The sequence below is a fragment of the Colletes latitarsis genome, chromosome 9 (genome assembly GCF_051014445.1).
Source record: "Colletes latitarsis isolate SP2378_abdomen chromosome 9, iyColLati1, whole genome shotgun sequence".
In the NCBI taxonomy this organism is placed as follows: domain Eukaryota; kingdom Metazoa; phylum Arthropoda; class Insecta; order Hymenoptera; family Colletidae; genus Colletes; species Colletes latitarsis.
In genome coordinates this window covers 16,913,241-16,931,557 of record NC_135142.1, presented here as the reverse complement: position 1 = coordinate 16,931,557, position 18,317 = coordinate 16,913,241, and the positions used below count along the sequence as shown (strand labels likewise).

General features: G+C 33.4%; 1 protein-coding gene across 1 annotated transcript in view; it reads right to left on the bottom strand.

Annotated features, from left to right (window-relative positions):
• Positions 1-18,317, bottom strand: part of LOC143345522 (LON peptidase N-terminal domain and RING finger protein 3) — a 111,729-nt gene that overhangs the window by 8,286 nt on the left and 85,126 nt on the right. Inside the window, exons 4-7 of the mRNA XM_076772743.1 lie at positions 11,541-11,735; positions 8,926-9,025; positions 6,124-6,323; positions 1,747-2,048 (exon numbers count right to left, since the gene is read on the bottom strand). Of these exons, the coding sequence (XP_076628858.1) occupies positions 1,747-2,048; positions 6,124-6,323; positions 8,926-9,025; positions 11,541-11,735 (797 nt within the window). The remainder of the gene's footprint in view (positions 1-1,746; positions 2,049-6,123; positions 6,324-8,925; positions 9,026-11,540; positions 11,736-18,317) is intronic.

The window sequence follows — 18,317 nt, the reverse complement described above, 5'->3', positions numbered from 1 at the left end:
GCTGAAACTTTAAAACTGTTTCTCTCGAAACGACATTTTTAAAATGACGGATATCACGTCAATTAAATCTATCTATCGTCTTAACCAATGTCATATAACTCAATTTTATAAACAAGTCAAATTCTTTTTTCTAGATACTGTTTTTGTACTTATTTCGTTTCAGACGATAACTATATTTATGCACGATGAAAATCTTTTTTATTTCTTTTGTTTAAAATGTCAGGGAAACAAATTTTATCGAGTCAATCATGGGTACAAGCTTTCTTTGCACATACAGTAGCCCCTCGATTATTAAACAACTCATTTGCTGCAGTAGCAATACAACTCAAAAAAAGACGCAGCTTGTAAATTTAAACTGCTAACCATCTTGCTTTATGGTCGTCAATTGATGTTGCAAGCAGCCGGCGAAACAACTGTTAATAAATTGAATAGTAAAAAAACTTTTTAATGATAAGAACCAAGTCAAAGCTATACACTATGCATGTGAAAGTAGGAATAAAAGTTTCTGAAACACTAATGGACTGTATCCTCGTAATTTTTTTATTCACATTTTCCTGAAAAATTTAAGTCAACAAATATTCACGAAATTTATTATTTAAATACATATTAAATAAGGTATGTATTATAGGAACAGGATGGTTAATAATTACGAATACACCAATTAATGTAATGAAACGTCCACTGATATCTTTATTAATATTACTTATAGAACTCTATTATTTCTTCACACGCGTGCACGTTTTTCTCGATCCTTTCACATTCTCTCCGTCTCCTTTTGTTTTTCCCGCTCATCATTTGTTTTTGTGCTCGGCTATTATTGCCCCATACACACATGCATATACTATTTCTTACACTAATACATGTATTTATACCTACGAGTTGTCCTAAAACAGAAATCCCCCGATTTTCCGATTCCCTCGATTATCCAATCAACCCCTTGCCATTACAATATCGAATAATCGAGGGACTACTGTATCGTGCATAATAATGCATTACATCAGCAAGAGTAACTATTCATAGTTAAAAAAATTCTTAGAGTTTGGGAAAACACAAATAACACCCAATTTTTAGGATATTTGAATAAAAAAGATTATTTGGACTTCCAAACAGTGTTATTATCGACCAGCTTAGGACATTCTTTATTCTTTATTCCTTTCAAATATTAATAGCACAGAATTTACCGGACTCATTTAAAGTTAAGGAATTGTAATTTTACCACCTTACTGTCTCGCTCGACAATAGGAAATTGACATATACTAAAGCCATTTACGCGACGCATACAATAATTAGTTTCAGGGAGTATTTTGAGCCCAGATACTTACACCCTTGGCATCATGGCCGACTACCCCCGTATGCACCCACAGTGGGTGGAAGTTAAAGTTTCGAAAGGATTGGCACATACAAGATGGGCCAGCTCTGATTTGTCAATCAAGACATCTCCCATAATTGAATTTTGCATTTAAACAAGGACCGAACAGGAGGAGCTCAGAATGCAAGAGAACACAAGATTTAAAGAATTAGAATTTCAATAACTTGTACAGATCGAACTATTTATATATCCGCACTGAACTTTTTCTATTAACACGTTTTATCTTTATATATTCAAATTGTTAATAAATTATTGTATTGGGAAATAGGTGTTGTTATATTTTCTGTTTGCTAAATAATCGGCTTCACGAACTTCGTGAGAGCCAACAAAGATCCTTTAAAGATATTGTAAAATAAGAAAATTCGTAATGCAATTACCTTTTGGCGCCTGTCGCTTCCCTGTTGAGACACGCCGCGATACCAAATTGACGGACGCCGCTTTCAACGCATCTTCTTACCATCAGCCTGTATCTAGGCTCGTAGACGAAAAGAGGACAGGCGACGCACGGGAATGCAGTGGTGCAGACGAATACTGCTATTTGCTCGCTGCCCAGAAGACCAAGTCCCTGGACGAGTTCTAATCGGTGGCTGGCCGCCCTCGAGGCATATTCCGCCGGAGCCACGGTCTTCAGAGCCCTCTCCACGAAGTCCGTTACCGTCTTCTGGCTACTGGCCAAGTACTGTGAGCAAAGAACACTTTGGTAAGTCGACCAGAAGCTTCGTCCTTCTCGAGAGGAGCCTTCAACGGGAAGACATCGCCGGCGAGTTTCGTGACTTTTTTATGAGCCCGAATCCTCCGGGTTCCCCTTTGACAGGTGCTTTCGAGGCCAGCTACCCCCCCAGAGACCGACATTAATCATGAATCGAACGTTTCAACTAGAACGTTACACGCGGTGCGCGTTAAGGCTCGAATTAACAATGCATTACAGGTCGTGTGTTGACGTATTTGGCGTATGTCTCGCGTTTATTATGTTTTTAAATTATAACAAAGCCAGTAACGGTGTTAACGTTCACGCTGTTATTACTATTAGTTATAATAGTAGTTTATGCTGTAGATATGTGTAACCCTTTGCACTCCGAGAGTCTTTATTAATATAGACAACTAGCAATACTAACTGCAATTTTGTGATGTGACCTCTAGAAATAAAAGAATATACTTTTTCCTAGGAAAGTGTATAAATATCTATGATTTAAATTTTATTCGCATATTTCTTAAATTCAATTTGTGTTATCATTAGACTGCGGATGTTTATGTTAATAAAATATGTCAAAATATGCAAGTGACATGTGCTAAATAAGTATCAATAATATGTTAAAATATACAGGAATATGCAAAATATATTCAAAATATGTAATCAATTGTAATTTAAATTACAGTATGTTACGAGTATTTTTTTTAATATTGTCAAGTGTTAGTTGACGACGTTTATCGCTTAAAGTTAATTTATAAGCTGAGAACGAACGCTCAACATTATAAGATGTGATTGGGGCATATTTAAATTTGTTGAAGTAGCATACTTTAATTGTCTTAGATTCTTTAAAAGTCTAACCTCATAAAATTCGTTTCCTATCTGTCAAGAATACTTCAGAATTACTGATTAATACTATTCGTACCATGTATGAACTGTTACCATTAATGATTCACTATAGGTAAACACGAAATGTATAAATAGCTATTCTGACATGACTATCGTATACAAACGTTGAATTAATAAACAGAAATAGATGTTCGGAAGCCCATATAAGCAATAATTTTATGAAAAGAAATGCAATAAACATATACATATAACATATGCAATATGTTTCGACATATGTTTTTATAAAAAATATACAAAACGTATGTCATACGCAAAACATGCAACATAAAAAATATATTTTTAAGGACCTCTAGTGATGAAACAAACTTCTACTTAGGTTTCACTGTTTTATCTATTTCCTAGAAACACATGCATCTGCATAAACACCCGTAGTCTAATTACCATAAATGGAGCTCAAATCGAGCTATGGTATACATATATTATGTTTGTCGTTGTACCAGCGCCAGTGGAGTACACAGGGTTAATATTCTCGTCTACTAAATTCGTAAATCGAAATTCTAATCGTAGTAATATCAACAATTTAAAGACACTTAACATGGCAGCGTCGAACCTTTCCCAAAGTATTTAATAATTGAAAAGAAAAATTACCACAATGATGTGCTAAACCAAGAATCTACGAAGCATTTTGTATTTCGTATTGCGATCAAGCAATGAAACTATCCGATATGTACTGCGATTAATTAGAAAAATTACCAAAATCAATAGGTGTAAGACGTTCAGAATTATTAAATCGAAATAAAGTGATTTTTCAATGTGTTTAGAAATGTTCAAAATATATTGTATAAATTTGTTTGAGAAATTTTTGATTCATTAAAATATTTGAAAATACCGAACAGCAGTATGGGGTAACATGTTCATGTAAACTTAAAGAGGTTTTATAGTGACATAATTATTTTACTTAAAAAATGGAGAAAAGTTGTCGAACAAGAAAGAGATTACGGTTTTTTCTAGAACTGTAGCACTCACATTTATTCATATCTGATAAGAATTGCTCTCCATTGAAAGTAAATAGTTTTTCCATGATAAAAAGAAATTTTTCTATGATACTATTTATAACAGAATTATAACTTTAATTATACGAGTGCCTGGGTATCCCGGTTATTGTACACGCGTGTAAATATATTTGAAGTAGATAAATTTCCATTTTAAACAGGCAAATTAAGCTAGTATTGTTACGATATTTCAGCAAGACGTTAAATAATTTTGAATGGAATATAAAAAAGAGTTAAGAGCAATACGTATGCGTAGAGAGGGAGATGTTAAACGGGCACAGACTAAATGTAAATAACGTACGTGAAACGATGCGTTATAGTGTAACGTAACTCAAAGGGAAGAGGATGAGAAGAGATATAAGATTGCGCGCCGCAAAATTTCTTTAACGTCATTAACGACGATGCCTGCGAAGACAATTGGTAACAACGCGACGCCACGAACACGGAAGCTACTGTTCGACGGCTCTGGTGACCGCAAACAATAATCATTTCAATCTGCAGCATCGTTAACCACTAGGAAGTATTATGTCTCATTCACGGGCAGGTGTTGCTCGGCGTCCTGCGGGGGTTATCGTTTTCCATGGAACGTCGTTTGGAATTAACGGATCGTGACTAACGAGTTGCGTTTACGGAAATGAGGAAATTTACGTGGAAAATCCAAAGGATACGACGGCGAACGTGGGCGTGCGAAAAACAACGACCAACAGCTGAAATAACCGATACTGGAAAAATAGGGGAAACATCAACGCGAATGAAATCATTATTCCGTGTACCACGAATGAAATGCAAAAGGTTTTAAAACGAATAGAACTGTGGGAAATTTTTGTGGTACTGATTGCCATAGATATGAAGTGAGTGATGTTTTGTATGAGGAATGAGCGTGACACGAGTGTATGATCCAAATAATTTGTATACTTTATGATTGAAGAGTGAACGAAAGAGCGACGTATGTGAAGCTGGTCACTTTGAAGTTAGTTTCAAAATAGTTTTATCTAACGTTATACAGTTATAATAAATACGTTCTATTCATCCACCCACAATTTTTAGGGTACACTTGTTAGAGTACAACTTGATATTCGGAGTGATTAAAATTTTTTTGATCGATAAGAATGACAACATATTACGAAATTGTTTCGTAATATGCACACAATTGTTTTGTTGTGTCAATTGAAGGACTTCGTGCTAGTTGATACGTTTGTTTACCACGCATAAACTGTTAATTATTATGCAACGCGCATCGTGGCGGTTGTAAGGTTCAATAATATACGAGTTATATTTGGAAACTAATGTAGTGAAAAATGATTTAAACTAATCCTGTGTTACTATATGTATACGCAACCTTGCTTGTTGCATCATGAATGCATGAACGGTTGAAGTTCCTTGATATTTTTAATAGTATCACGTCCTCTGTTTATTTGTTTACGAGAGGAGGGTAACAAAATTACGGGGAGAACAAGAGTTCTGATCATCCATAAAATTTAATTCAACAAATTCCGAGATGACTGTGAAAAAAATTGCCGAAAGTAGTAGTGTAAACATTGATACAAAAAACATACGACATAAAATATTAGGAAACCATATAAATCTTTGCCAAAAATAAGAATTACAGTTATTTCATGTAAAAGAGATGAAAAATATTAAGCATTAAATATCATTAATTAATTGTTTCATATTTTAAGTTTTTAAATAAGCGTGATATCATTTTGTCCCTCTTTCATTTCAACTAATAATTCCATTTTCTTTTAGATCAAGCTAAATAAAACTAGTCGATGAAGTTTATTCATTTAATTCGTATACGTCAACGAAAGCATTCTAAAAATATATGTACAAAATTTAAGATTAATTTCGAACGTGTACAATATTTGAAACCAATTCTTATTATCGAATGACTCTATCTCTGTGGTCTTCTAATATTCTATGACGTTTCACCTGCACTGTAACTAGCTTCGCTTCGTCTCACAATACTAAAATCAGTATCCCTCCCCCAAGACTCTTGATAACTCTCACCTCTTGTATAAACTCTTCGAAAAGGACATGGCTTACATGCGTAAGCTTCAAACACTGTTATTTCATACTAATGAGCTTTCGCGGCTCATCGAGAGGTTCTGTCTCCCTAAATTTAATATGCAAAACGCGCATCGCCTGCAGAAGGAAACGTTACTTACGTCGGCGAGAGACGTGACGCACAGAGGACAAGCCGAAGAATAGTCCAGACAGCGATCCAAACACATCCAGCAATACGTATGCCCACATGGTGTTGTTACGGGTTTCCATAAGAGTCGACAACACAGGATGCAATCCAACTCGCCTGCTGTGCCACCGGAAAGAGGTGGCAGGAGAATCTCAGCGGGCCTCGCTTCAAGTCCTGGAAATGTCACGTTTTTTATTAATTAATGCATACATAGAATTATGATGAAGATGAAACTAACGTTTCAGTAAACTTATTCAGAATAAATATGAACGTAGGTTTCAGAAATCAGTAGCTTATACTTCTACTTTATTTGTTTCTTATTGCTTCGATGAACGCAACGACGAGAAAGAAAAAAGTTGGGAAACGGATTATTTTCGTATTAACAGTTTTTCATGCCCAAAGATATTCTCAACATTTAGTAAAATTATAATTATATTCAATGGTGAATTAGTTATTTTACAATATTTCAAATTATAGTAGCCTTATTTTACAAGTATTAGGGCTCTTCCATCACAAACAACGTGTTAAATGTGACGGCTGTTTTCTCCAGGTGGAAAAGAAATTCCCCATCCTTGGTTTGTACTCTTAAATTTGCACCTCGATTGCATGAATTTTATTTGATATTTCGAGAAAAAAATTATTTCTCGGTTATTTAGTAATTCAGACTGAAAGTGAATGACAAAAGTAGCTGAATTTGTAGAGCTATTAATCATTTCTGTAAGAAAATTTCCTGCAAGAAATTTAATCGAATTCAATCAGGAAACTTTACTGGATTTACTTTTATCAGGATACATTATGCAATTAAGATTTAAATACATTTAAGGATAACTATGAGCAATAAAGTTCGAATTAAATATTTACTATTCGTAAGTTCAAATACATTGAGAAGAATTATTAAGATTGAGGTGTAAAAAAGTGTAAAAAACAAATTTAATTACTCGTAACATTCTTGTTAAAACTTGAAGCTATCGTTATCGTAAACTTATAGCCAACGTAGTTAACCCTTAAGTGGATTATTCGGGCCCTCCTTAAGTTTAAACTAATAATTGTTTAATATATGTCAATGTAATTATTTGAAAATTTATTTAATTTGCTATTAGTTGAAAGTTGATTTCCATTTACCAATTTAGTGTTTTTCAGGGTTAAATTTAGTGTTTCCGAACTTTTACGGATTCTCAAATTGACTTCTGTTACAACTCATAAAAATTATTTATAATTAAGAACAGACGTATTAGTACATTATAGATATTAGGAATAATCTTAAAACTAACATTATTTTTTAATTGGAAATTTGGAACTTTTCATTAAGAATAATGCTTGTAATGAATTTTAACTGAAAAATACTATGAAATTTATGTCGAATAGACGGTTTTAGCAATATAAAAATTTCTGTTGATGATTCCATGTACATGATTCTTTTATATTTCTAAATATAATCTTTTATATTTTTAAATAATTGTAAAGTCTCTGAACTCGATTGCTGAACGCTAAATCATAAAATTAAATTTCGGTGCGTATTTTTCCACATTACTTGCACGTTGAATAAATTTTTATTTTTATAATATACAATCAAGGACCAGTTTATCAATGGCACGCATTTAGCCCCACGTATCGTAGTCACTGTGCACCGTCAGCTATTAATACGAAATGTCAGATAAAACGTAATCGGTTAACCTTTCCAGGCTGCAATACATTTTTCACGAGAAAATGAAGTTTCGTTCGATGATTAACAATCTAGCCAATTAGAAGCGTGCGAAGTATTTTGCAAAAATTCTTACATCTCGTTAGTATATACTTACAGCGAACCACAAAAGTATTGGCACATGACATAAATTGAATAATAACAGGCAAACTAAAAAGGCAATAAAAAAGGCTATAATATTCTTTTATTACGAAATAGATAGTTTAGATCCTCAGCTAGTTAAACTACGTAATAAAAGAGAGAGTTTCGTCTTAAAATTATAAAAGAACGAATTGCAACAATTTATCGCATATTTTTAAATCACAAAATTATTAGCACATTTCGTATAAGTATAAATTTTATTATAGTTAATATTTTGTTGGGTTTCCTTACTGCTTTATGACTTGTTTTGTAAAACGCTTTTTCTATGAGACTAGTAAGTTCTTTTTACCGCGACTTGTTTTATTTTCTATTTGTTCTTTTTGTTTATATTTTTTAGTAATAATTCATATTGTTGTATAATCTTTCAATCTCTCTGCGATATTCTAACCTTTCGCTTAATAATAACTAAATTTCTTCTTCTTTTCGATACTAAATATTAAAATGAATGTTCATATAATTAAGGATCTATACTGAACGATTGGAACGAATAATAAAAATACGTGAAAATCTGAATACGTTATTAAAATTTTTTTGATTATCTGTGCCAAGTTTATTTTACTATTATGTGACGTAAAACTATAAAAATATGCAAGGAATTAATGCAGTTCGATTTTTAGACGAGTTAAATCTATCTCTTAATTCAAAAATATTACAATCCTTTTATTGTCGTGTTATAGTATGTATTTCTGTGAAATATTTACCTGTGTCAATAAGTTTGTCACTGTACTTTTAAATTTTACAACTAATTTGATAATACTATAAATACACAATGTTAAATAATATTTAAGTACTATTTAACAGTGATGCTTTCTGAAAGTCACGTTAAATTCGCATCAAAATAAAACTGTAAACTGTCATTGGACGCCAATTTAAAAATTCCATACCCCTCTATATCGTACAGACTGTCATCTATTTTTTCAAGATACAACTTACTTTTTAATTTCTCTACATCTTGATACACTCGATCCAGGCCGGCCTGTAGCTTGGTGTTGTTCTGTGGTGCTGCGTTTGACAGGAGTCTCCTACTAACAGTCTGCAATGAATCAACAAGCATAATTGGATTAAGCGCGAACTTTAATCTCGAATTATTAGGACTGACACGATTAGAGCTCCTTTTCTTTGAAATACAATTCATCTTTATTTGTAACCAGACGCCGCGCAATTGTGTAAGATTTAATGGACCGTTACACAACCTAGGAATCAGTTCGAAACTTAATTTTTCGACATTCCGTTTTGCCTCGATGTCGTAACTACCGATATCGTTTATGTTTGGTTCGAAGAATCTTTGCTTTGCTTGCTTGCTCGTAAAATTTCGGTTTGAAAAAATTTGCAATTCGTGATTTTCGTCCGTCTTCTCTGTCAAACGAAGAACAGCTTCATTCTAATGACATCGCTTCGTCGACAACAAAAACCAGGAGAATTTGAAACCTTATTAACGAGGGGATTTGTAATTAAACGTGGCGACCGATTACTGGTTACCGAACACCAGCAGCTTATCCTAGCAACAAGATCGATGGTGATTGAAACATCGGGTTTATATAAGTTTCAGACGCCTGAGCGCTTATTACCGCCACGATATCCGTATTGCTTCGCCAATCTATAATAATTGCAAATTGATTGTTAATTACGCGCATTCCGTGACAAGAAGTCTAGCATCGTAACAGTGCTATCTATAACGAACAGGTGCATTGATCTTCTCGAGGCAAACAAAGTAATTAATCGAGATAAACAAGGCGATCATCGAGAACACAATACAAACGTTAATTATTGTCCTTGTGTTAGTTTTATCATTTTACGAGCGGGAGTAAACGAAATACTGAGGGTGTACTCGACTGAGAGAACGAAATTTTTAGATTGTTTATCGATCGTTCCGTTTCCTACGTTCTTTCATCTTTGGTGGCTCATTTTCGTGTACAAGTTTCGTAGCACTTAGGTTTTACACAACTATTGTGTAAACAATATCCTTGACAAACATTAAACTTACGTAAAAAAAAAAATAAAACCTGAATTTCTCGTTTTCTGAGTAATTTATTCAAATTAAAACATGAATTTGTTTAAACAATGTCCGCGACTACGAATACTGTTATGTTTATTCAAAAAATTAGTAGTACGCTTATTAAGAAGTTATATAATTTCGTTCGTTTTAAATTTAACATACTGCAGTCTTTTTTCCACGTTAGCAACATGACGCATTTATTATTTTCGTCTTCGTTCGGTCGATACAATTGCATATACTACAAAGATATTCATTCCAACGAGGAAAAAGAGAAACAAAGAGATCGAATGATTTAATCTGAACGTCAAAGTCAACGTACAACTGTATCTAATGATGTCAACGTGAGAATAATCGGTTACCGCTCCATTATTAACATAGACTTACGGAACCTGTCAGTTTGACAGGTTTCAGATTCCATGATTACAGTCGCAGAACTCATAAATATTATTTGTTAGGAATTTATGTTGAATTTGATTAATGCAACGGTATGAATATGTATCTTTATTTTTAAAAAATCGTATTTCAATGCAACCGTCAATACGACAAGTTTCAATAAAGATATGTTAATAAGTATATACATTATAATGTAATATCACAAAATTTGACAGAGAAACTAAATGACATAAAAACGACGATTTTTAAATTAATTCTCCGTTACGAATCAGTTTCTAATTATTCAAAACAACTTCTAATGTAATTAATTTGTACATAAATGATTCTTTGCAACTTATATCCAACCTACAAACAGCGTTTACCTTAAAAGAGTTATTAATTCTTTACTTATCTAAATTTAGTTATTACAATTCCGTATTTGATCAAATGCTTGTATAATTCGTTCTCGTAAATTTTCACGATTAGTATGGCTTTTAGCATACACGTGTTCTTTAACGTGCTGCCACAAAAAAAAATGCTAGAATTCTTGAAAATGAAACGGCAAACAAAAAATCATTATTCTGTATTTTTTATTTATTTTTTCGTAATAATTCGCCGAATTTTTTCGTTTATTTGAATAAAATATAGGGGTAAAGAAAATTTTTAAAAATAAAACAGCAAACAAAAAAATCGTTATTCTATATTTTTTATTTACTTTTTCATAAGGAATTCGTACGGAACAGTAGCGTTAAAGAAAATGAAACAAAAAAGAAAAAATTGGTGTTCTATATTTTCGATTTATTTTTTATAGGGAATTTGAATAAAATAGTAGGGTTAAAAGATATGAAGCGACAAACAAAATTCTTAAAAATGAAACGACAAAGAAAACTTTTTAAAATGAAATGGCAAAGAAAAGAATCATTATTCTATATTTTTTATTTACTTTTTCATAAGGAATTTGAACAGAACATTGACATTACAGAAAATGAAACGACAAGGAAAAGATCGGTATTCTATATTTTTGATTCACCTTTAATAAGGAATTTGAATAAAATAGTAGGGTCAAAGAAAATGAAACGACAAACAAAATTCTTAAAAATGGAACAAGAAGGAAAATTTTTTTTAAATGAAATGTCAAACAAAAAATCGTTATTTTATAGTTTTCATAAATAATCCGAACCTGTGCGAAGTCTTCTTCACCGCCGCTGCTATTGTCTTCGCAATCGGAACCGTTCAGGATCGCACGACGATTCCTCTTGAGATTCATCATCTGATAACGACTCCTGGTGCGCGACGCACCCTCCGTTAAATTGTAGGGCGCACGGGATGGCACGTTGTAACGACGATGACCGGCCGACAGCACTTTGTACAGCACCTGAAGACAATACGAAACGATACCTTTTGTAATTATAATGCGACCGTGCGGTGAAAGCCGCTCCTCTGTCCGCGAGGATTCGCATAATACGCGTATCCGTCGACGCTGCAGCGCCGTCTCTTTGTTGCACGCTGATGCTTAATGTAAATTAGGCTTGCAAATCTTCGTAAGTATGATTCACGCTCGCTTTGACGCGCAGGTAAAAAAATTACGACCGCGCGTGGTGTAATTACAACGTTGTGTACATTTGAAACGTAATTCGATTCTACGTAGCGAATTAGGTAGGCAAATTGGACGTCGTTTGTTACCGTTTCGCGTGTCGCGCTCTTAAGATTGTAAATGTCTCGCTCGCGAGCGACGTATGACGTTGTGAAGAGAACGAAAGAAACTGAGAATTTTTTACGAAATCGCACAAACCGTTTTCTTACGCCGACGCGCAAATTTATTTGAGAATTGTACTCGAGAAAAATATATACAGATACAAAAAAAAAATTTTATTCATCCACAGGGTAACGATCTTCTTGTATGTTGTTTTCTAGTTGATAAAATTGCTAATACTTTCACGAGTTTGTGTATATCCTTTGTCAAACACGAAAAGCAGATTTAACTGTTAAATATTCACCACCGTACTCAAATTCGCTTCAACATTGAATATTCAACATCGACGTATGTCTTGTGATTTAATCTGGTAGGATTCTATTTACGTGTGTTTACATTGAGTAAAAAATTTGCATAGTTAAATAGGAAAACACTGACGAAATGAACAAATATAGTATTTATAAATGTTTCACTCTGTAGTGTATCATAAATATTTTCATATGTACTTCCCTTTCAACAAGGCAGTATTTCTGTTAAGAATTTCAACCCTATAGATACTTCAATTTTGTACAAAACATTCCTCTCGATCAATCTAAATTGCAACTTTTCAAGCACAATTAAATTTCTTTCTCCTCGTTAATGTGGGATAAAGGAGTATTTAGCATTACGCAAGCAAGATGTCCATTTATCGTCTGGAATATCTTCTTATTGTTACTTAATTGAAAGTCTCACGTTTTGAGAAAACATTATTCGACGACGTTTTGCGAACACGTGCAAAAATGTTATTTCGAAACGCGCGTAATTACTTGATTATATCTTTTATCCGCGCTGAAAAAATAAAACGAAAAAATTGATCATCTTTCTCTGGTCGTTGATAAATTGAGAGCGTTTCGAATATTCTGTAATTTTATCGGAGAGCTTGCAGACATTGCGAGAACGTAGGAAATCCGCAAAATTTCATGGCACTTTATGCAACTTCCTGACAGGTCGCATCCGGAACATTTTCACCTAAAGAAAGTACTCAGCCACGGGCTTCGCATTGTTTGCCCTACGGCACGAACGCTACGCGAAAAGAATGATGCCTCGATCTTACATAAGTACCGGTGCAGCTTGCGTCAATGATTCCAGCCGGCTCTCCGGTTACATAATGACCGTTCAGAATTCAATTTGTCTCAAAGTACCTCACATTCGTGTGTTCGTACATCAAATTCCAACCAAGCAACTCATCACCCGTTCGCGTGATCGCAATTAACCCTTAAAAGGGTACATTTGAGTCGAATTACGTAATCTAGTCGAACCTTCAGAGGTGAATAAAGAAAAAACTACGAACCACGATCGAACGTATTCCTTTTTTACTTAAAGAAACACGCTTCCACCATATTTATGCAACAATTAATAAAAAATAATTATTAATTACAGAGCGTGAAACGTAGCTTTTTTTGCATACGTTTGCGGTAAACTGTTTAGTGACGGATCTACAATAGTTCAAAGAGGGACAAAAGAATCGCAAAAAACATTTGATATTTCGAGAATTTGAGAATCCCACCCTTAAAAATTATGAACAGAAATAGAAATTTTTTTTAACGTTTGTCAACGAATAAAGAAATCTTTTGAAACAATTAAAATTCAAATAATATATTTTTTTGGTTAATATTTTCTTATTCTTCAAGAACAAATGCTGTTAATGTCAGCTTGAATTTAAATATAAAATATATATGTGAATAAAACGTCGACCAACTGGAACACCTTGCAATTAGATCAATTTAAAACAAATTTCGATGTTACCAGCGTTTGACGTTGAAAATTAAAATGTTACTATTTCTTGTTTTAATGGTTTAAAACTCATCGTAAAAATCCACGTCTTACGTATAACGTCGTATCTCCATTAGTAATTATTTGATTCTTTTTATCTTTTGCGCAATTGCAACAAAGGGGATTTTCTTTTAAAAAATCTATTTCATTTTGATATATAAATTTTTTTTGTTATACTTTTGTAGCTGTTTTTAGATTAAATCATTATACTTACACGTATTTCCTTAATATTTATAAATCGAGATGCTAAAAATACGCATTATGCTCGATGAGACGCATAATATTACGCTTTAGATGGATATGGCGTTGCCGATGGGACGTGTATTTCTTCCTTTAAATGCAGATAAAAGGCATATCACGAAACGAATGAATCTCGTTAATTAGTATTCTAGAAATCATTGTGCACTGCGCAATATTGAGTATAGTATCAGTTTATAGACGTCTTCATCCACCGTAGGTTGAAGTAGAAAGGTACACATTTCACCTGTCATATGTAGAAGTAGGATCCATACTGACACCCGTCATCTAATAATATGTGTTAACACGTTGACTGTCATGGTGATCACTGGTAACCGACACTTCGAATTTATAAAATACAACGAATTAAACCTAATACCAGTAATATTTTGAATAACGTTACTACCATTAGAAATACCGTGAAATATCAAATACATCATTGAATTTATAAATGTGTATATTTTTTACACTATAGTTTGAGCAAAGAAAACATGCAAAAGTAACGCAACAGTCAACGTGTGAAAGGTACTTTTACTTTTGGAATAAACTTTGAAATAAATTTGCTTAAGAATATTTTCAGAACATATTACGTTCAAACCTTGAAAATTGACAGTGATGTAATAATGAAAAGGATTCGATACGTCACAACATTGCCATTACGTCATTACGTTTAATTCCCACTTTTTTAAACTAAGAACTTGTATGCATAATGCAAAAAGAAAAACAAAGTTGTTAATAAATTAATCGATAAAATAAAATAGTTACAAAAGTTCGAATGTTATTTTCTAAAGAAAATTCGATATTTATTAAAAATGAAGAATATTGTTTGAACTGCTAACAACGAGTTAAGGTGAAGTATTGCGATGCAAATATTCCATATATTCTCAATTATATCATAATGTATTAAACGCGAAGAATTACACCTCTAAAGGACTACTAAGAAAACTATTTGTCAATAAATTGTAACATTCGATCCCTGTTTCGTCACCGATCACCGTATAATAAAAAGATCGTTTAAAAAAAAAAATATTAATTCTATAATTATGCGAATCGTGTTGATCGTATCGTGTGTTAGACATGCCTGTCATAAATCGAACACACCTCTGCAACGATCTGGTAGTTGCTGTCGAGTGACTTGTAACTCAAAAACAATAACGACTCGCTGAACGACGAATGCGAGAACGATAACCGCGATTTAAAGACTCGAACGTATCGAGTTGCGAGTAATTACCGCGTGGCCTTACCTTGAGTGTACAACTATACTAGCCTTGGGTCACTCACCTGGTGTCTCATTGGATCACAAGATCGTTGCATCGATTGATACGACGGCGCAGAGGCCAGCAGGAAAATAAATTTCCTTTTTTTGTTCCACTGATATTCTAGCTATTTTATTTTTTTTTTCCTTTTGCTCGCGTAGGTGCCCCACGGAATCGTCGCGGGTTTATTATATAATAAGGCATTGAGTCGTCGACGTTGGCCGCTCTAACGCCCAGTGTTATTCATGAAAGTCAATTCGCGGAATATTTATTCCCGACTTAGCTCATTCATCTTCCGCCTACGTCGGGAATACGAAACGCGCGATTATTTGCGCGCCGAGCAAAGAAAAAAGAGGAACTTCGATGGCGATTTACGAGATGGTCGCAGAAAATCTGTTTTTACGAAGGAGAACAGTCAGACGTTTTATCGTAATTTCGTCGTCGATATTACTAACCGGTTCACGAAAATAAAAGAAGTATCTCAAAACCTGTCCGTAACATTATTAGCTTTGTGCAACGTGGTTATTATGATCGTCACGATTCCTTCTCATAGAGTCAGATTTAATTAACCCTTTGATTTCCAGTGGGACTTACAAATTCTTTTAATTAAAGGTGACTCTTACGTAAGCAATGTATGTACATATGCACTTGACTCTAATGTGGACTGATAAGCTTATGAAAAGAGTAAAATCGATTACACTTTTATACGCTTGACTTTATCTTTCGCGCCGACGAGACAGGTTTAGAAACCATTAATTGAATTCAAAGAAAGAGATAATGATTGAAAAAAGATTTATACGATAATTATGTGCATAGTTCGCTTAAATGAAACAAAGTTGTGTTTGCAAATTCATAGTAGAAGTCTTTAATATGTAACTCGTCAAGCTTAAGAAATTTCTACTACAAATAAAAGCATTTCTGTTTTATAATTCCGAAACAGTTACTTCTGGGGCCAATGTTTCGTAATGCTTCGTGTAATTTAATAAATAATACACATTATATATTTATTCAACGTCTGACATTAAATTTCCTTTCGTATGACATTGAATGTAACACGTGCCTTTGTAGTTTGTAATTTTTAATCAAAAGTAATTAAATTACGTTGGTTGAACCAAAGGTTTTGAACGATCGAGAACGCAGAGCAGGGAGATCTTACGTCTCGTAACAAATAGTACACTCTCTTTCATAATAATAATAACAATCTATAATAATAATCCAATAATAATAATCCATAATAATAAGTAACATTTGCAGATATATCAAAATGGAGAACTAAAGGTTTCGAACGATCTCATCTTACGTCTCGTAACAAATAGTGCACTCTCTTTCATAATAATAATAACAATCCATAATAATAATCCAATAATGGAGAACTAAAAGTTTCGAACGATCGAGAACGTAGAGTAGAGAGATCCTTACGTCTCGTAACAAATAGTGCACTCTCTTTCATAATAATAATAACAATCCATAATAATAATCCAATAATAATAATCCATAATAATAAGTAACATTTGCAGATATATCAAAATGGAGAACTAAAAGTTTCGAACGATCGAGAACGTAGAGTAGAGAGATCCTTACGTCTCGTAACAAATAGTGCACTCTCTTTCATAATAATAATAACAATCCATAATAATAATCCAATAATAATAATCCATAATAATAAGTAACATTTGCAGATATATCAAAATGGAGAACCAAAGGTTTCGAACGATCGAGAACGCAGAGCAGAGAGATCCTTACGTCTCGTAACAAATAGTACACTCTCTTCAAATAGTATACCTACTTGCGAGTGGTTATCATTGCCCCGGCACGGGTCACTCACCTGACGACTATCATACCGAGTCATTAAGCTATACCACTAGCAGTCGTACCGGAAATGCCGTCGTGCACAGACGTCCACTTCTTTTGTGTACGTTCGTGACTCTGGTACAATATCTCGATCTCCCTCTCTTTTCTCTCTCGCTCGCTCGTTTGTACCGTTCATTTATGTACTCTCTGTTTATACAACGCTCGCCACGACATCAAAATTAGTATGAATGCTAATGGTTTTTCCTCCGACGATACAACTGCAGCGTTAGAATTTCCTTGCCCGTTACATTAAAATGAAAATGTTTGCGAAACGCGTCATTAAATTCATTTCTATTTTTATTTCTATTACGAAATTTCTCAAATCATGAAATCACCGAAAAATATCAATGTTTATTTATTATGGTTACAAATAATCATTGTGAATGATTAAATTTCTTTTTTTGATTGCGATAACCATTATCGAAGCAATATATTATATACTCGATGTATCTGGTATGTTTGCATATGTTTCTTTATATTTACACGTCATTTTTCTTAATGTCGGAGGTTCGAAAACTGACATAGGAGAGCAATACACAACTTTGTATGAACGAGAAAAGTGTGTAATATATGTTTTTAGTAACCTTTTCAAACAATAATAATAATAATAATGTCAACAACACAAAGAAAAGAAGTACAATAAAGGACCAGGATTTGGCTGTTCAAGATCTTTCACCGTCTTCTTAACAATAAGTAATATTTAAGATAAAACTTTACAAGAACCAGGAACTCAATTTCAAAATATCACAGAATCAACACACATACACACACCACAGAAGAACTTACGTAATCGTGTAAATACTTGTAAATATACATAGTTGTTATTTAGTTAACGAGCAAGATATGAAAACTAAAAATCGCAACAATGTATCCTTAATATGAAGGACGAGATTTAACGATGCTGTTATTAAATCTAACGCATATAACATGCCAATTTATGTCGAGTAAAATAATTCATTCCTAAGGAGAATAAAATCTATTTCGTAAACGTCCAGTTTTTTTTAACATTGTAGATTTAGTTGCTCGTAAAATCCACGTCAACCCCACCACGAGATAAGAAACGAAAGGTGAACGTTATCTACGGGTCAGTGTAACATTTACGTCCACG